Source organism: Erinaceus europaeus, chromosome 2 (genome assembly GCF_950295315.1).
Source record: "Erinaceus europaeus chromosome 2, mEriEur2.1, whole genome shotgun sequence".
Classification (NCBI taxonomy): domain Eukaryota; kingdom Metazoa; phylum Chordata; class Mammalia; order Eulipotyphla; family Erinaceidae; genus Erinaceus; species Erinaceus europaeus.
The window spans coordinates 190378858-190398439 of record NC_080163.1 but is presented as its reverse complement, the minus strand read 5'-3'; the positions used below and the strand labels follow the sequence as shown (position 1 = coordinate 190398439).

General features: G+C 51.1%; 1 protein-coding gene across 2 annotated transcripts in view; it reads left to right on the top strand.

Moving 5' to 3' along the window:
* Positions 1-19582, top strand: part of MEGF8 (multiple EGF like domains 8) — a 77875-nt gene that overhangs the window by 27820 nt on the left and 30473 nt on the right. For both annotated transcript variants that reach the window (XM_007532937.3, XM_060186033.1), the window contains 15 exons: positions 5974-6128; positions 6364-6483; positions 7596-7740; positions 7822-7985; positions 9473-9673; positions 10037-10237; positions 10516-10752; positions 14321-14439; positions 14528-14659; positions 14774-14887; positions 15318-15566; positions 16573-16772; positions 17097-17307; positions 17394-17643; positions 18128-18260. In XM_007532937.3, the coding sequence (XP_007532999.1) occupies positions 5974-6128; positions 6364-6483; positions 7596-7740; positions 7822-7985; positions 9473-9673; positions 10037-10237; positions 10516-10752; positions 14321-14439; positions 14528-14659; positions 14774-14887; positions 15318-15566; positions 16573-16772; positions 17097-17307; positions 17394-17643; positions 18128-18260 (2631 nt within the window). The remainder of the gene's footprint in view (positions 1-5973; positions 6129-6363; positions 6484-7595; positions 7741-7821; positions 7986-9472; positions 9674-10036; positions 10238-10515; positions 10753-14320; positions 14440-14527; positions 14660-14773; positions 14888-15317; positions 15567-16572; positions 16773-17096; positions 17308-17393; positions 17644-18127; positions 18261-19582) is intronic.

Below are 19582 nucleotides of genomic sequence, written 5' to 3'. Positions count from 1 at the left end.
CCTCCCAGTTTCCCTGAAGACTTCCTGAGGGTCCCACTACTTCCCTACAGTGAATCTAGGCTTTGCCAGAGTGAGTCTGTTATCCTCTTGAAGCTGGCTACTGGGTAGGTCCTGGAGACAGGACCAGGCTGCTGTGGCCATAGAGAAGGGGAAGAACAGAGCAGCCTCAGGCATGGGTTCGTTCCAGTCCAGATGTTGCTTCGGAGCTGACTATCAAGTGGCATTATGGGAGTCGGGCGGTAGCACAACAAGTTCAGCGCACGTGGCGCAAAGCACAATGACTGGCGTAAGGATCCTGGTTCGAGCCCCTGGCTCCTCACCTGCAGGGGAGTCGCTTCACAGGCGGTGAAGCAGGTCTGCAGGTGTCTATCTTTCTCTCCCCCTCTGTCTTCCCCTCCTCTCTCCATTTCTCTCTGTCCTATCTAACAACACCATCAATAACAACAACAATAAAAAAACAACAAGGGCAACAAAAAACAAAACAAAAAAAAAGAAGTGGCATTATGTGATTTAGCAATGAATAAAGTCTTGCACTCTCAAGCATGAGGTCCAGATTTTGAGTCCTTATACATGATAGAATGTGCTTTCTACTGTGTGAGCCATCTCCAAGACGACCCCCCCCACACACACAAGAGAACGTCTGTCTTTCTTTAAATCATTATTTATTTATTATTATTCTTCTTTCTTTTTCTTTTTTTTTCCTCCAGGATTACCACTGGGGCTCGGTGCCTGCATTACAAATCCACTTCTTCTTCTAGCGTTTGCCCTTCTTCCGTAGCCTGGAGGTCATTTCCCGCATTTTGTTGCCCTTGTTGACATTTCTGCTGTTGTTGTTGTTGGATAGGCCAGAGAGAAATCAAGAGAGGAGGGGAAGACAGAGAGGGGGAGAGAAAAATAGACACCTGCAGATTTGCTTCACCACCTATGAAGTGACCCCCCTGCATGTGGGGATTGGGGCTTGAAATCAGATCCTTGCACTTTGTGCCATGTGCACTTAACCCGCTGCGCTACCACCTGGCCCCCATCATTTTTTATTTATTACATACAAAAGAGAGTTTACAGGCACACAGTCCAGAGCACTACTCTGGTACATGTGGTGCTGGTGATTAAACCAGGGACCTCAGACATGCTAAATCAATGCTGCAACTGCTGAGCTATTTCCTTGCTCACAGAAAAGATTTATTGTCTCATCCAAGTGTACCTGGCTTCAGACTGGGCTGCATTGAGGGGTTCACATGATGACATCTGCCATTCTCCTCCTCTGCTCTCAACTGCATTTATTTCAGTCTCTAGAAGGTTTGCTTTTTGTTGATGATCCTAGCAATTCTCTTGCTATTCTTTTTATTTATTTATGAAGATTCATTTTATTGGGGCTAGTGGTGGTGCACCTAGTAGAACTCACGCATTACAACGCACAGGGACCTGGGTTAAAGCTCCCCAGTCCCCACATGCAGGAAGGAAGGAAGTGGTGAAGCAGTGCTACCTGTGTCTCTCTCTTTTTCTTTCTTTCTTTTTCTTTTTTCCTTTTTTTTAATCCTTTAAAAAAATTATTTGGGGGTCGGGCGGTAGTGCAGTGGGTTAAGTGCACATGGCACAAAGTGCAAGGACCGGCATAAGGATCCCGGTTTGAGCCCCCGGCTCCCCACCTGCAGAGTAGTCATTTCACAGGTGGTGAAGCAGGTTTGCAGGTGTCTATCTTTCTCTCCCCTCTCTGTCTTCCCCTCCTCTCTTCATCTCTCTCTGTCCTATCCAACAACAGCGACATCAATAACAACGATAATAATAACCACAACAGGGGGTCAGGCGGTGGCGCAGTGGGTTAGCGCATGTGGCGCAAAGCGCAAGGACCGGCGTAAGGATCCCAGTTCCAGCCCCCGGCTCCCCACCTGCAGGGGAGTCGCTTCACAGGCGGTGAAGCAGGTCTGCAGGTGTCTATCTTTCTCTCCCCCTCTCTGTCTTCCCCTCCTCTCTCTATTTCTCTCTGTCCTATCCAACAATGAACAACATCAACAATGGCAATAATAATAACCACAACGAGGCTACAACAACAAGGGCAACAAAAGGGGGAAAAATGGCCTTCAGGAGTGGTGGATTCATAGTGCAGGCACCGACCCCAGCAATAACCCTAGAGGAAAAGAAAATAACAATAATAACCACAAGAATGGTAAAACAACCAGGGTAACAAAAAAGGGGAAAAAATGGCCTCCAGGAGCAGTGGATTCGTGGTGCAGGCACCGAGCCCCCGGCAATAACCCTGGAAGCAAAAAAAAAAAATTTATTTGTTATTGGATAGAGACAGAAATTGAGAGAGAATGGGGAGACAGAGAGGAAGAGAGACAGAGAGATGCCTGCAGACCTGCTTCACCGCCTGTGAAGCGACTCCCTTGCAGGTGGGGAGCCGGGGGCTCGAGGCTCGAACCGAGATCCTAACCAGTCCTTGTGCTTTGAGCCACGTGCGCTTAACCTGCGGCACTACCGCCCGACTTTTTTTTTTTTTTTGCTTCCAGAGTTATTGCTTGGGCTTGGTGCTAGCTCTACAGATCCACTGCTCCTGTGGCCATGTTACTGATCTTTTTTTTGGCTAGGACAGAGGGAAATTGAGAGGGTGGGGAAAGAGAAAGGGAGAGGGAAGGGTAGACACCTGTAGCCCTGCTTCACGGCTTGTGAAGCGACTTCCCTGCAGGTGGGGAGCCGGGCGCTCGAACCAGGATCCTTGTGCAGGTCCTTGTGTTTCATAATATGTGCACTTAACCCAGTGCACTGCCACCCAACCCCCGTGTCTCTCTCTTCCTCTATCAAAAAAAAAAAAAAAAAAAGGAGGAGGATGGGAGCAGTGGATTCATTGTGCAGGCACTGGGCCCTACCAATAACCCTGGTGGTAATAAAAAATATGTTTTATTTATTATCTAAATCATACATGAGGAGGTCAGATGGTGGTATACCCGGCTGAGCTATGTTACAGTGCACAAGAGCCCAGGTTCAAGCCCCTGATCCCCGCCTACGTGGGAAGCCCCACAAGCATTGAATCAGTGCTGCAGGTCCCTCTCTCTCTCTTCCTCTAGAATTATCGCTGGGGCTCAGTGCTTACACTATGAATCCACTGCTCCTGTAGCCATTTTTTAGATTCTTTCTTTCTTTTTTTTTTTTTTTTTTTTGATAGGACAGAGAAATTGAGAGGGGAGGGTATGATAGATAGGGAAAGACAAAGACACCTGCAGTCCTGCTTCACCAATTGTGAAGTGACCCCCCTGCAGATGGGGAGCTGGGGGCTCAAACCCGGATCCATGTGTGGGTCCTTGTACTTTGTACTATGTGTGCTTAATCTGGTGTGCCACTGCCCGCCCCATTCCCACCCCCTGTTTCATCAGAGAACTAGCTCAGCTCTGGCTAATGGTGGTACAGTGCAGGAGATTGAAACTGGGGCTTTGGAACCTCAGGCCTGGGAAGTCTTCTTCTTTTTTTAAAATAATCTTTTATTAGTTATTTAATATTGATTTACAAAATTATAAGGTAACGGGTATAATTCCACACCTTCTCACCACCAGAGTTCTGTGTCCCCAATTCTCTTCATTGGAAACAGCATTCGTTCTCCCAAGATCACAGATATGGGTTGACTGTTACTTCTAAAACTATCTATCTGCATTTACATATATTTGCCTATTTTTTCTATGGTTCTGCCTTCTCTTCCTAAGTCAAACCTACTCCTTTTGAGTGTTTTTCCATTTTTATTTTATCTTCTGTCTCCAGATCCTGATGGAATTGGAGTTCAGAGCCCTCTGGTCATCTCCCCCTAATATTTTATCCCTCTGGGAGTATGTACCAAAATTATTATTTTTTTAAAGCTTTTTATCTTTATAAATATTTTATATAAATCTATATGAATATCTTTATAAATACATGAATATGACAAATAATAAATATAGTATTGTAATAATATATAAATCATAATAACGATATAATATAATTATGTTTTGTAATGTAGTATTGCATTACAACATATTATGGTACTATAATAATATAACAATATGTAAAATAAAATTAACATAATTTAAAAGATACAAATTTATCTATATTTATATAAACATATATATCTATACTTACCTTTATTTTAGTCTTTATTTATTGAATAGAGGCAGCCAGAAATTGAGAGGGTAGGGGAGATAGACAGGGATAAAGAAAGAGAGACACCTGTAGCCCTGCTTCATTACTTACAAAGCTTTCCCTCTGCAGGTGAGGACTGGGAGCTCAAACCTGAGTTCTTGCACAATGTAACATGTGTGCTCAACCAGCTGTGCCACTGCCAGGCCCCAACCAAAATTCTTTAAGGGGTACAGAAGGTGGGAGTTCTGGCTTCTGTAATTGCTTTTCTGCTGGACAGGTCGATCCATACCCCCAGCCTGTTTCTATCTTTCCCTAGTGGTCGAGAAATCTTTTTGCATAACCAGTATGCTATCTCTCCTAGCCCCTCTTTCTACCTCTATCTCCTGCCCATTTCTCTGTCTCTATACAATAAATAAATTCAAAAAAATAAATCAAAGTGAGACAGAGTTTTATATGATGGTGAGAGAAAGAAACCAGAGCACCACTCCAGTAGCGATGCTAGAGATTGAATCAGGAGCCTCAAGCATGCAAGTTCTGTGTTCTACCAACTGAGCTATTTACTTGGGCAAGTTCTATCCTACCCTTTTTCTTTTTCATCTTCTTTAAAAATTTTTTTTTTCTTTTTCTTTTTTCTCTGCCTCCACCTGGGGCTCGGTACCTGCACTATGAATCCGCTGCTCCTGGAGACCATTTTTCCATTTTTGTTGCCGCCGTTGTTATTGTTGTTATTGCTGTTGTTGTTGTTGGATAGGACAGAGAGAACTCAAGAGGAGGGGGAAGACAGAGAGGGGGAGAGAAAGACAGATACCTGCAGACCTGCTTCACCGCCTGTGAAATGACCCCTTTGCAGGTGGGGAGCCGGGGTCTTGAACTGGGATCCTTGTGTGCAGGTCCTTACGCTTCACACTATGTGCCCTTAACCTGCTGTATTACCGACTGGCCCCCTAACATAATTTATTTATTTATGAGAGAGAACCCAAACATCACTCTGGTACATGTGATGCCAGGGATTGAGCCCGGGAACTCATGCTTGAGAGTCCAACACTTTATCCACTGATCTACCTCCTGGGCTGTACCCTATTCCTTGTAAGTGTCCAGAAGGAAGAGAGTGTTTTTCCTCAATCACTGTGTGTATTGGATCCCATCACTGAACTAGTTATTGACTAAAGCCACAGTCTGCTCAAGCTCAGCTTGAGTCTTGTGGACTTGGAGTGGGAGAGAGTGGCATTACAGAGGGAAACCAGAGGCTGTCCCCAGAAGGAGGCGAGTGTCAGACAGGACCAGCCAGGAGCCAGCCATGTGCCTCATAGCTCCAGGGCAGGGTGGTAGTTTTATTTGCAGTTAAGGAAACCAAGACAGGGAAGTCAAGTCTGTTGCCCAAGGTCACACAGCTAGTCAGCAGTGACCATGATTCAAACCCAGGGAATTGTTAGACTCATGATTGATGATTTCTTCTTTTTTTCCCCTCTCTTTTCCTTCCTTCCTATTTATTATTTATTTATGAGAAAGTGTGTGAGATCACATGTGATGCTGGGGATCAAATTGTGGACCTCATGCCTGAGAGTCCAGCACCTCATCTCCTGTACCACTTCCTGGTTGCTAGACTCAGGACTCTAGTCTTTCTGACCCCAGAGTTCCAGCTATGTCTGAAAGATGATTTGGGCCGGGGTATGGGAGCTCCGAGATCTTAGAGGACCAGAACTTGGGTAGGGCCAGCAGACTGGGAGGCTTTCCTTGGATAGGTGGGTTGAATCAGGAGCTGGGGGCCTTAGGGGGCTAGACTGAGGTGGGGGAGAGCCAGGAGGGGTCTCCCAGGTATGTGGAAGAGGAGGCTGATAGGAACTTCATGTTTTGGGCTCTGTATTTTCCCAGGCCGAGCAGCACCTCCCAGTGGTCGGTACTCACATGTGGCAGCTGTGCTTGGGGGCAGTGTTCTGTTGGTGGCCGGGGGTTACAGTGGCCGGCCCCGTGGGGACTTGATGGCCTACAAGGTGCCCCCCTTTGTGTTCCAGGCACCTGCCCCAGATGTGAGTATTGGGGTGACAGGGAGAGGGTGGTGGGGAGGAGTCAGCATAGTTCCCATAGATGAAGGAGGAAATTGTCCTCAGGAGAAGGGGTGAGGGTTTCCCTAGGACTTCGAGTGGAAGTCAGCTTTCAAGTTCAAGGGAGGAGGGGTGGAGGGGGTGCTTGGGGTGCTCAAGATGTGGAGCAGTTGGGGTTCCCTGGGGCCTCAGGCCTGAGTGCCCACACTCTCCTCCTCAGTACCACCTGGACTACTGCTCCATGTACACGGACCACAGCGTCTGCTCCCGAGACCCTGAATGCAGCTGGTGCCAGGGGGCCTGCCAAGCTGCACTTCCTCCAGGGACCCCATCGGGGGCTGTGAGTGACTGTTCCCTCACACAGTATCTCCTTCTGCCTAAACCACACGGAAAAGGGCTGTCCCCTGCTTGCTTTCACACCTCAGATTCTCATTCCTTACTGCAACCCCTTCACTTTTATGTGGACCATTTGAGTTTGTTTATTTACATGTTACTGAGCTCAGGGCCTCTTCGCACATGCATGATAATTCTAAGTGGTCTTGAATTAATTTTATGCTTTTATCTTTCTTTCTTTTCTTTTCTTTTTCTTTTTTGCCTCTAGTGTTATCATTGGAGCTTGCACTGTGAATTCATTGCTCCTGGAGGCTATTTTTTCCCTTTTGTTGCTCTTGTTGTTCATCATTGTTGTTATTGCTGTCGTTGTTGTTGGATAGGACAGAGAGAAATCAAGAGAGGAGGGGAAGACAGACACTTGCAGACCTGCTTCACTGCTTGTGAAGCAACTCCCCTGCAGGTGGGGAGCTGGGGGCTTGAACTGGGATCCTTACTCAGGTCCTTGTGCTTTGCACCACCTGCTCTTAGCCCATTGCGCTACCATCCGGCTCCCATTTTTATCTTTCTAAGAGATAGGGAGGGAGAGACAGTGCGGCAGATAGGACAAACACCAGAGCACCACTCCACCATCCATGGAGTTTCCCCGGTGCCATTCATAGTGTTCCCATGTGTTGCTGGGATCTTGCATCTGGGATCTTGTATGTGGCAAGACACGTGATCTATTTGATGAACTATTGTCTGGCTCTTGAATTGATTTCTTTTAATATTTGAACATTTTATTTGATAGAGACAGAGAAACTGATGGAAGGGGGAGATAAAGTGGGGAAGAGAATGAGAGTTCGAGGGTGACTTAGGCTCTGCTCCAGCATATGTGTTGCTGGGGATCGAATCCAGAGCCTCATGTACACAAGTCCTGTGCTCTACTCCTGAGCCAGCTCCCTCGTTGCAAGTCTTTTGAATCTGTGACTGTTCTTGGATCTCTGTCTTATTCCCCTAACTCATTCCAGCCCTGCTCCCAATTCCCTGACCCATTCTACCCAAGATGCCCATATCCACAGCCTTCCCAAAGTCCCTCATGCCCTGGTGGACAGTGACCAGTGTCCTTTCCTATCTCTGCAGTGCCCAGCTGCCAGCTGCCTGGGTCTGGGTCGCCTCCTGGGGGATTGTCAGGCCTGCCTGGCCTTCAGCAGTCCCTCAGCTCCTCCCCGGGGGCCTGGTGCCCTGGGCTGGTGCGTGCACAATGAGAGTTGCCTGCCACGACCTGGTGAGTGTCAGGGGTGTTGCGGCCTGGGGCTGGGTAGCACCACACTCTGACTCCTCACTTCCCACCCTCCTGTTGTTACAGAGCAGGCCCGCTGCCGTGGGGAGCAGATCTCAGGCACTGTGGGCTGGTGGGGGCCCGTGCCTGTCTTTGTCACGTCCCTGGAGGCCTGCATCACCCAGAGCTTCCTGCCAGGCCTGCACCTGCTCACCTTCCAGCAGCCACCCAATGCCTCCCAGCCCGACAAGGTGGGGAGCCAGCACGGGGAGCCCAGTACAATAAGCTGAGGTCTGGAATGGGGTATAAAATTATTTATAAGGGACCTGGCAGTGTTGTCTTTAAATGAGTGTAGATTACATTACCAGGCACAAGATCCTGAGTTCAAGCCTCTGGTTCCCATCCATACAGGGGACATTTCTTGAGTGGTGGAGCAGTGCTGCAGCTGTTTCTTGCTCTCCTCTCTTCCTCTGTATTATATGTCTCTATAATATAATTTCACCAGGATCCTTTCGCCAGTCATTGTGCTTGGTGCCATGTGCGCTTAACCTGCTGTGCCACTCCCCAGCGCTGTCCTCTCTCAATTTCTCTCTATCCTATCAAAATAGAAAGAAAAATAAAGAAAGAAAGAAAAAAAAAAGGTTTCTGGGAGCAGTGGTTTCATAGTGTTGGCACTGTGCCCCAGCAATAAACCCTGGTGGCAAAAAAAAAAAAAAAAGATGTAGAGAATACCCTACATTTTTTCCAGCTGTGCATCCTGTTTTTATTTTAACTCCACAGTGCTATTTATTTCAAGTGTCTCCCGTTGACCAGCACTTGGGCTGGTACCATTCTATTGCATTTATGAAAATACATGATAGAATAAATCATGTAGTCTGCCTTACACTTTTTGCTTCTTTGGTTTTCAAGATTTGTTTGTCTTATAGAGAGAGACAGACAGACACCAGAGCACTGCTTAGCTGAGGTGATGTAGGGGATTGAACCTACAACCTCTGGGGCCTGGGGCATGCAAGTTGGTAGTTTAAGACCCTGGACCTGCTCTCCTTCTTCCTCCTCCTCCTCCATTTCCTCTTTTTAAAATTTTTTTTTTATCTCTATTTGTTGGATAGAGACAGCCAGGAATCAAGAGGGAAAGAGGAGATAGACAGGAAGAGAGACAGAGACCTGCAACACGGCTTTACCACTCGCAAAGCTTTCCCCCTGCAGATGGGGACTGGGGGCTCGAACCTAGGTCCTTGTACATTGTAATATGTGTGTTCAATCAGATGTGTCACCACCCAGCCCCCTTTCCTCTCCTATTTATTTATTTATTTATTTATTTATTTATTTTTATATGGGAGAGCGAGAGATTGAGGAGAGACCAGAGTAATGCTCAGTTCTGGTGTAAGGCAGTGCTGGGGATTGAACCTGGGACCTTTAGTCTATCTCTTCAACCTGTGTCCAACTCTTTGCATGCTAGGTCTGCACTCTTTATGGCTTAGGTGGAAAGGTGCTGTGTTGGGGAAGAGGATCCCAAAAGGCTCTGGGTCCTGGAAATTAATGAGAGATGATTAGAGAGGGGACCGGGACCCCCATCTACCCCCGGGACTAGAGTCCTAGCTCTCGCCTAAGTGTGACTTTGCTCTTGACCCTGCTGTCTCAGGGAGGGAGGTTGGGTCATTTTGGAGACTTTGAGGTGGCCTAGTGGGTCCTGGGGCCAGTGCAGAGAGGTGCTCACGTCCTGTCCCCTGCGACATAGGTCCTCATCGTCCGCAGCACCACCATCACCCTGACACCCAGCCCAGAGACCGACGTGTCCCTCGTCTACCGAGGCTTCATCCACCCACTGCTGCTGGTGGGGCCAGGCGGGCCTGGGGCTGAGGATGTGTCTGTGTGGGTCCGGGCCCAGCGCCTCCATGTCCTGGCCCGGATGGCCCGGGGCCCCAGCACAGAGAACATGGTAAGGGTGCCTGGGGGCATTTGGGGGACTGTGCATAGGGGCACCCTGGGGGGAATGGGTGAGGAACACTGAGGAAAAATGGGGGATGTGACTGTGTGTCCTTATGGAGGAGGGACAATTCAATTCTGTGAACAGAATTGGGGGGGGAAGTTGAAGAAGGTGGAGGAGGGCTACATTACCATGTCTGAGCCCCCCCCCCCCCAGGAGGCGGGGAGGTGCACTGGGAGGTTCTTGGTGGGAGGAATCTAAGGACTGTGTGTTCCTCTATTTCCCACGAGTAGTTGGATATGAAACGGGGAGGTTTGGGAGCACAGGGTCCTGGGATATTCTGAGACCCCTGTCTGTCCCTGGCCCCAACCCCAGGAGGAGGTGGGCCGCTGGGTGGCTCAGCAGGAGAAGGAGACGAGGCCCCTGCAGCGCCCAGGGTCCGCGCGTCTATTTCCACTGCCTGGGCGAGGCCACAAGTACGCGGTGGAGATCCGGGGCCAGCTCAATGGCTCAGCGGGCCCAGGACACAGTGAGCTCACCCTGCTGTGGGACCGCACAGGGGTGCCAGGCGGCAGTGTGAGTCCCCGGGCCCCTCGTCCTTGCTTCTCTCACCCTGACTTCTCTTGTCCTTTGACTCCTGCCATCTGAAGTTGAGTCTTCCCCATGAACCCTATTGGACCCCAGACCCCAGTATGCCACCCAGTTCTGCCCCCTGCCCACATCTTCTGCCCACCGACCCCATCTCCATCCTCTTGATGGCTCTGGAGTCTCCTTTTGTCCCTCACCTTTAAATCTGACTTTCTCCACGCCTGGACCCCTGGTCCTGACCTTGACCGCCACCCCCCCCCCACCAGGAGATCTCCTTCTTCTTCCTGGAGCCCTACCGCTCGTCAACCTGCACTTCCTACTCCTCCTGCCTGGGCTGCTTGGCAGACCAGGGCTGCGGATGGTGCCTAGCCAGCTCCACCTGCCACCTGCGCCAGAGTGGGGCTCAGTGCATTGGCCCTGGGCCTGGTGGGTCCCTGCTGGTGCTGGTCCCTGCCCTCTGCCCACTGTGTGAGGAACATCGCGACTGCCATGCCTGCACCCAGGTGCTCCCTCCCAGGAGGTGGTCATAAATGGAGGCAGGAGGCTGGGAAAGGGGGCGGGGCTCTCCTGCCCTAGAGCTCAGCAGAGGGGAACTCTGGGTGGTGGGGAGATGGCTGGGTCATTGTCTTTGGTCTGACAGTGAGAGCCAGGTGGGGGAGCAGAGAAAGGGCTCCTGACAAATTCTAACTATTTCAGGACCAAAAACTCACAGCTCATCATTTCACTAGAGGGGGCATTTATCATCTCAGGCCAGTAGGATTCAGGAGAGGTGTGTGTGTGTGTGTGTGTGTGTGTGTGTGTGTGTGTGTGTGTGTGTGTGTGTGTGTTTGCTGGGGAACTAGGCACCACAGACAGCAGCACAGGGAGTTCCATGGATGGTGGAGTGGTACTCTGCCCCCAGCTGCATCCCTGGCCACAGGGCAGGTCTTTAAGGCCTGCCAGTTGGACAGGCCAAATGGCATCAGGCATCCATCTCCCTCCATTTGGCATCCTCTCTCGCCTTGAGAGTAGCAGGGCTCCAGGCCCTCTTCCTCCACTCGACCATCCAAGTCCAAGTGGAAGGACACCTTTCAGTCCTCACCTGCTGGGCTAGCTTCGCAGGTGGGAGAGAGGATCCAGGGGCGAAGCTCGTGGTGGTAGCAATACAAAACTTTATTCATGCGGGAGCTCCAGAGTCGGGTGTGAGCACAGTGGGTTAAGCCACGTGGCACCAAGCCACAATGGCCACCTCCCGCTCTGCACACCAGCCCTTCTCCAAGTCGGGATGTGGGAGAGAAAAGAGTGAAACCAGGAACAGAAGTGGGCTTTATAGGGTAAAACAGAGTGGCAAGTCGGGAATGGAGGTGGCTGGGAAAGAGGATGGAGAAAAGAAAGAGTGGGAAGGTAGAAAGCTTCCGTAGCAACTGTTGCTAGGGTTTTAACTGGCAGGATTAATTTACCCTGCAGGTAAAGTGGGTCTCGAGGTAGAAAGAAGATAGATCAAAGGAATGGGTGGGGAATCTTTCAGGCAAAACGATGATTATGTAAGTAGGCCATAGTATCAGCAGTGGAGCCGGGGGGGGGGGGGGGGGGGGGGGGGCTGGCTTAATGTCCGCCACTTACCCAGCTCTTACCTCTCAGTTCAGTGCAGTTCCAGCCAGTTTCACTGACTCCTGTCCTGAGTCAGCCAGTTAGCAAGGCTTGGGGAAGAAAGTGCAGTCCTGTCTCCTCTCTGGATCCCCAGGATGGAATCAGACCCATTTGAGACCCCACAGAAGGAGTGCTCCTGCCCAAAGAAGGGAGTGGAAGGGGCCAGGAGATGATTCACTTAGAGAGATTACCTGGCAGGGAGACCCTGGGTTTGAAGCCCAGCACAACGTGGAAGCACTGTGGATGGGTGGTACAGGGGCTCCATGGGTGGTAGCGCAGCGCTGTGATGTTTGTTCTTCTGCTTCTTTTTCTTTTTTATTTTGTTTAACAGGAAAGAGAGAAATTGAGAGGGAAGGGGAGATAGAGAGGGAGAAAGACACCTACAGCACTGCTTCATTGCTGTGAAGCTTCCCTCTTAACAGGCAGGGACTGGGGGCTTGAACCTGGGTCCTGTGCATGGTAATATATACACTCAACCAGCTGTGCCACCATCTGGCTCCCTTTTTAAATTAAGATTTTATTTCTTTTTTTTAAAATCTTTTTATTGACTAGAGACAGCCAGAAATCAAAAGGGAAGGGGGTGATAGACAAGGAGAGAGACAGAGAGACACTTGCAGCCCTGCTTCGCCACTTGCAAAGCTTTCCCCCATAGGTGGAGACCGGGACCTTGAACCCGGGTCCTTACACATTGTAATATGTGCACTCAACCAGATGCGCCACCACCCAGCCCCAATTTTATTTATTTATTAACACAAGGTAGAGAGAGAGAGATGGCAGGAGGGAGGAAGAGTGGGAGGGAAGGACGAAGGAAGAGAGAAACAGAGCATCACTCTGATAGATGGGATGCTGGGGATTGAACTTGGGAATTCATGCTTGCTTCCAAGTCCAGCATGTTACTCGCTGCACCACCTCCTAGGCCCCTCCCCACCTTTTAAAAGATTTATTATAATAATTTTTTTATAAATATTTTTAAACTTTATTTATTATTATTATTTTTTAATATTTATTTTCGCTTTTTGTTGCCCTTGTTTTTCTGTTGTTGTAGTTATTATTGTTGTTGTTGTTATTGATGCCATCATTGTTGGATAGGACAGAGAGAAATGGAGAGAGGAGGGGAAGACAGAGAGGGGGAGAGAAAGATAGATACCTGCAGACCTGCTTCACCGCCTGTGAAGCGACTCCCCTGCAGGTGGGGAGCCGGGGGCTTGAACTGGGACCCTTATGCCGACCTTGTGCTTTGCGCCACATGCGCTTAACCCGCTGAGCTACAGCCCGATTCCCCTATTATAATAATTTTTTATTGCCACCAGGATTATCACTGGGGTTCAGCGCTGCCACTATGAACCCACCGCTTCTGGCAGCCATTTTTTTCCTTTTTCCTTTTTTTTTTTTTTTGCCTCCAGGGTTATTGCTGGGGCTTACACCATGAATCCACTGCTCATGGAGGCTATTCCCCCCACCGTTGTTGCCCTTGTTTTATCGTTGTTGTGGTTCTCTTTCTATCTTATTGGGTAGGACAGAGAGAAATTGAGAGGGGAGGAGGTAGAGGGAGAGGTAAAGATAGACAGCTGCACACCTGCTTCACTGTTTGTGAAGTATCCCCCCTGCATGTGGGGAGTGGGGGCTTGAACCCAGCTCCTTGCACATGGTAATATGTGTGCTTAACCAGGTGCATCACTACCTGGTTCCTTTTAAAAATTTATTTATGAGAGAACTAAACCATCACTCTGGCACATACAATGCCAGGGGTTGAACTTGTGAGAGTCCCTTGCTTTGTCCACTGTCCCACTTCCTGAGCTATCTCCTCTCTCTCTCTTTTTAATTTTTAATTTTATTTATTTATTTATTTATTCCCTTTTGTTACCCTTGTTGTTTTATTGTTGTAGTTATTATTGGTGTTGTTATTGATGTTGTTGTTAGATAAGGCAGAGAGAAATGGAGAGGGGAGGGGAAGACAGCAAGGGGGAGAGAAAGATAGATACCTACACACCTGCTTCACCACTTGTGGAGCGACTCCCCTGCAGGTGGGGAGCCAGGGTCTCGAACTGGGATCCTTATCCTGGTTCTTGTGCTTTGCACCATGTGCACTTAACCTGCTGCACTATTGTCCGACTCCCTCTCCCTCTCCACTCCCTCTCTCGTAAGCAGTGAAAAACCTGACTCTGGGTGACCACTTAGCCGCGATACTATCATGCATGTGTGAAGCCCTGGGTTCATTTCCTGGTGCCACATTAAAAAATAAGAAAGAAGGGAGAGGGAGATGGACAGACAGGGCCCATGGCTGCCATTGTCAGGGGGACAGTCTAGAGGCAGCTGCTGGGAGTGGGGTGGGCTTGGAGCTGGGGGGGATGTCTGTGAGGTGGGTTGAGTGGCAGTGGGCCTGGCCCCAGGAGCCTGTGGAAGGGACTAAGCTGGCCTCTGACTCTTCCCCCATCACCACAGGACCCCTTCTGTGAGTGGCATCAGAGCACCAGCCGCAAAGGGGATGCAGCATGCAGCCGGCGGGGCCGGGGCCGGGGTGCCCTGAAGAGCCCAGAGGAGTGTCCCCCACTCTGTAGCCAGTGAGCCCCGGTGCACCTGGGAGGGGGGTGCATCGTAGGGGAGCATGGGAACTGGCTGCAGTGTGACCCTACTGCTTCCCGCCCCTAGGCGTCTGACCTGTGATGACTGCCTGGCCAACTCCAGCCAGTGTGCCTGGTGCCAGTCCACTCACACCTGCTTCCTGTTTGCTGCCTACCTGGCCCGGTATCCGCATGGTGGCTGCCGCGGCTGGGACGACAGGTATGGCTGGGTAGTGTGGAGTAATGGGCCTCCCAAGATCGGGGGGAGGTGGGCAGAGACAGGCCAAGGGGGCCAGGCTGTGACCCCTCAGCTCGCTGCACCTGGTCCTTGCAGTGTGCACTCTGAGCCTCGGTGCCGGAGCTGCGACCGCTTCCTGACCTGCCACGAGTGTCTGCAGAGCCACGAGTGCGGCTGGTGCGGCAACGAGGACAACCCCACCCTGGGCCGGTGAGGATGGGCCACAGTGGGTAGGCCGAGTGGCTGGGTGGTTGGCTCTCCCAGGCCCTTGTTCTGACGGCCTTCTCGTTTCTCTGCCCCGCGCCTTTCCTTCCCCCCATCATTGTGTCTCCCCCCACCCTCCCACACCCCTTTCTCTTCACTAATCTCTTCCCCCATTCCCCTCTCTCTGTCTCTGTGATTTGGAACTCCTCTTTCTTTCTGTTGTCTTTCCTCCCATCTTTCTATTCCTGTCTTGGCTTCCCTTTCTCTCATGCTGCATCGCTGTCTTTGTCTCTTGTCTTTTCACATTTTTGGCCTGACTTCTCTGGATTTCTCTCCATACTCATCTCTGTCTCTCTCTCCCTTCCTCTCTCATTGTCACTGTATCTCTATTTCTGGTTTCTGCATCTTCCCTTTGTCATCCCCCCCACACAACCAGGTGCCTCCAGGGGGACTTCTCAGGACCCTTGGGTGGGGGTAACTGCTCCCTGTGGGTGGGGGAAGGCCTGGGGCTATCGGTGGCCCTCCCTGCACGCTGGGCCTACGCCCGCTGTCCCGACGTGGATGAGTGCCGCCTTGGCCTGGCGCGTTGCCACCTGCGGGCCACCTGCCTGAACACACCCCTCAGCTACGAGTGCCATTGCCAGCGGGGTTACCAGGGCGACGGCGTCACCTACTGCAACCGCACGTGAGTTACTCCAGAATTCCAGGCTGGCCACGTGAGGTGGGAGGAACAGGCCAGCTTCTGTGGAAGCTGCACCCCCAGTGAGCCTTGGGTCTTCCCCCTGCTGATCGGGTCCCTGATGTAACATCGGTTACCGTGGAGACAGGTCACCCATGGGCAGCGTTGCCATGGAGATGGAGGAGGACCGTTCTGGGAAGGGGCTTTTCACAAGAGAACAGATCACAGTGGTCATCTGAGGTTGCTATGGAGACAGGCCTCCCCAATTGTGATGGGGTTACCTTGGAGACAGGGCCACCCACCCATGGAGTTCAGGGCTGTGGGATGGGTTATAGTTTGTTGTTTTTTTTAAATTTTTATTGCCACCAGGGTTATCATTGGGGCTCAGTGCTGGCACTATGAATCCACTGCTCCCAGTAGCCATTTTTTTCCTTTTTTTATTTCTTTTTTTTATTTTACAGGACAGAGAGAAATTAAGAGGGATAGAAGGAGAAATAGATAGACACCTGCAGACCTGCAGGTGGGGAGTAGGGGCTTGAACGCAGGCCCTACCACATGGTAACATGTCTACTACTCACCGGGTGCACAACTGCTTGTCCCCCTGGTATAATTTGTGATCATGTGGGTGGGCAGGCCTGCTGAGGGGACCCTCGGCACAGCCACTGAGACAACCTCAGTGAACTCTTCTTCTGCCAGGACTACACTGAGGGCTCCCACTTCCAGCTCTGCTTCAAGAGCTTTGGCGTTTGATCTGGCAGGAGCGGCTGAGGGGGGAGGGAAAGGGAACAGAACAGAATGTCAGCTTCTGGGCCAGCAGCACTGATTGGCTTGGGGAGCCCAGCCCCTTATCTAGCTATTTGCTGTCCTGGAAGGTGGAGTTTTCCTTAGCACTCCTTGTGTTCACTGAGGGACTGAGGGATGGTGCCATGGGGAAGAAGGGCGCAGTGAGTGAAGGGGTGCTTTGGGCACTCTGCCCAGTACTCTGCCCATCCTGCCTGGTTCCTGCCCTCAGATGTTTGGAGGACTGTGGCCATGGCGTGTGCAGCGGCCCCCCTGACTTCACCTGTGTGTGTGACCTGGGCTGGACATCCGACCTACCCCCACCCACGCCGGCCCCCGGCCCCCCAGCTCCCCGCTGCTTCCGGGACTGTGGCTGCAACTTCCACAGCCACTGTCACAAGCGGGGCCCCGGCGTCTGCGATGAATGCCAGGGTGAGCACCTAACCCCCTGACTGGCCTCGAGGGGACCTCCTTGGGCCCTGGCTTCCATTTTCCTGTGTGGGCATCAGTGTCCCCTTAGCCCAGCTCCAGTCCCCACAACCTGTGTTTCATTTCCTGCTCTGCCTCTGGTTGAATGCCCCCCATCCTTGTCTGGGCCCCAGTGAGTCCCTGTAGGACTGATTATCCCCAGCCCACTGGCCTGAGCCCTGATTGGCCTCCACTGAAGCAGCCTTCTGGGGTTAGGGGTCAGCAAAGCCAGGTGGTGGGGGTCTCTACCTACCCTTGACCCTGACTTGCCTGCTGGGGCCTCCACAGATTGGACATGGGGGGAACACTGTGAGCGGTGCCGGCCCGGCAGCTTTGGTAATGCCACGGGCTCAGGCGGCTGCCGGCCCTGCCAGTGCAACGGGCACGGGGACCCTCGGCGTGGCCACTGCGACAACCTCAGTGGACTCTGCTTCTGCCAAGACCACACTGAGGGCGCCCATTGCCAGCTCTGCTCCCCTGGCTACTATGGGGACCCCCGGTGAGCCTGGGGCCTGGTGGACAGGGTTAGGGGCTGGGTGGGATGGACTGGTCTTGACTGACCCCGCCTCTCCTTTGTCTCCCCAGGGCCGGTGGTTCTTGCTTCCGGGAGTGTGGGGGTCGTGCCCTCCTCACCAATGTGTCCTCAGTGGCGCTGGGGTCACGCCGGGTAGCGGGGCTGCTGCCCCCTGGTGGTGGGGCAGCAAGGGCCGGGCCAGGCTTGTCCTACTGTGTGTGGGTTGTCTCAGCCACTGAGGCACTGCAGCCCTGTTCCCCAGGGACCCTCTGTCCCCCGCTCACCCTCACTTTTTCCCCTGACAGCAGCACCCCCTGCACGGTGAGCACCAAGGGTTTGGTCTCCCTCACAAAGTGAACCTTCCATCAACTGCTGATCCCCCATATCCTTGGGCTTTTATCTTTCAAACAGACTGCCAACCCCTTGTTACTAAGCCCACAGACCCACTCGCTTCCCCTGTTTCCTGGACTCCAGTTCTCCATCCCCAGTCCTCATATGCCACTCCCCCAGTCCAGGCATGGTAGGTATGCCTTGTGTGCCAGCTCTGACTGATTGGTAGTGGCTGTGAGGAGCTGTGCAATGAGAAAGAGGCTCTGTTTGAGAATGCTGGGTCACTTAGCCATGTCTTCTGTGAACACAGGAGGGGAATGGTGACCTGCATGCCACAGCCAGACACTCTGCCTAATGTTTAAACAGCCCTGTTTCGGATTGCTACCTCCTCATGAGTCCCTCCTTTTTTCCTCCCAGACCCCCAGTCCTCCTTCTTTCATTCTTCCCACCCTTCTTTCATTCTTCTCCTCTCCAGCTGAGCTATGTGCTCGCCTTTGATGGATTCCCACGCTTCCTGGACACAGGCGTCGTCCAGTCAGACCGCAGCCTCATCGCTGCCTTCTGTGGCCAGCGGCGGGACAGGCCCCTCACTGTGCAGGCCCTATCCGGTATGGGGCTCAGGGAGGAGACATTTGTCCTGGGCTTTGTCTTCTTTGCCTTTATACCCTGCCACCTGAGGTAGGCTCGGGACCCAGCTCAGTGCTGCCAGTGACTTGTTGGTTATCCCCATCCTTTCTCATCTCTGGGTCTCAGCTTCTTTAGTTTAGAGGCAAGTGTCTAATCATATAGGCAAGTTGGTAACATGTGTGTGTCTTAACTTCTCTGGCTATTGACGGTACCAAGGATTGGAGACCTCTTGCATGCAAATTCTGTTATTGCTACATTTTCCTCCCCAGCTCTAAATTTATATTTTTTAAATTGTGTTGGATAGAGACAGAGAGAAATCAAGAGGAGAGAGGGAGATAAAGAGGAAGAGAGAAAGAGAGAAAGAGAAAGAGAAACAGAGCTACCTGCAATACTGCTTCACTGTTGGAGAACCTTCGCCTTCCTACCTGGGTTCCTGAGTACTGTAACATGTATGCTTCACCGGATGTGCCATTACATTTTAAAATTTATTTATTTATTAACGAGAAAGATAGGAGGAGATAGAGAAAGAACCAGATATCTTTCTGGTACATGTGCTGCTGGGGATCGAACTCAGGACCTCATGCTTGAGAGGCCAATGCTTTTTCCACTGCACCACTTCCAGGACCACCATTTTAAAATTTATTTAAAGATTTATTTATTGTAAGAGAGAGGGAGAACCAAAACATCACTCTAGGATATGTAATACTCAAACTCAGGACCTCATGCTTTTTATTTATTTCTTTTTCCCTTTGTTGTTTCATTGTTGTAGTTGTTGTTGTTATTGATGTCGTCGTTGTTGGACAGGACAGAGAGAAATGGAGAGAGGAGGGGAAGACAGAGAAGGGAAGAGAAAGATAGACACCCGCAGACCTGCTTCACCGCCTGTGAAGTGACTCCCCTGAAGGTGGGGAGCCAGGGACTCGAACCAGGATCCTAAGCCAGTCTTTGAGCTTTGTGCCATGTGCGCTTAACTTGCTGTGCTACCGCCCGACTTCTAAGCCTGACAGTCTAGCCACTGTGCCACTTCTTGGGCTAGTAAGTTTATTTGTATGATTGATAATGAAAGAAAAAGATAGAGGCCAGATCACTGCTCAGACAGGTCTGGCATATGGTGGTGCCAGGGAGTGAACATGGGGCCCTTGAGAGATAAAATTGAGCTACCTCCTCTGCCCAACAGGCAAATGGTGTTATACTGGCTCTGACTCTCTGTCTCTCTGTCTCTCTCTCTCTCTCTCTCTCTCTCTTTTTTGCCCCTAGAATTATCGCTGGGGCTCAGTGCCTACACCATGAATCCACTGCTCCT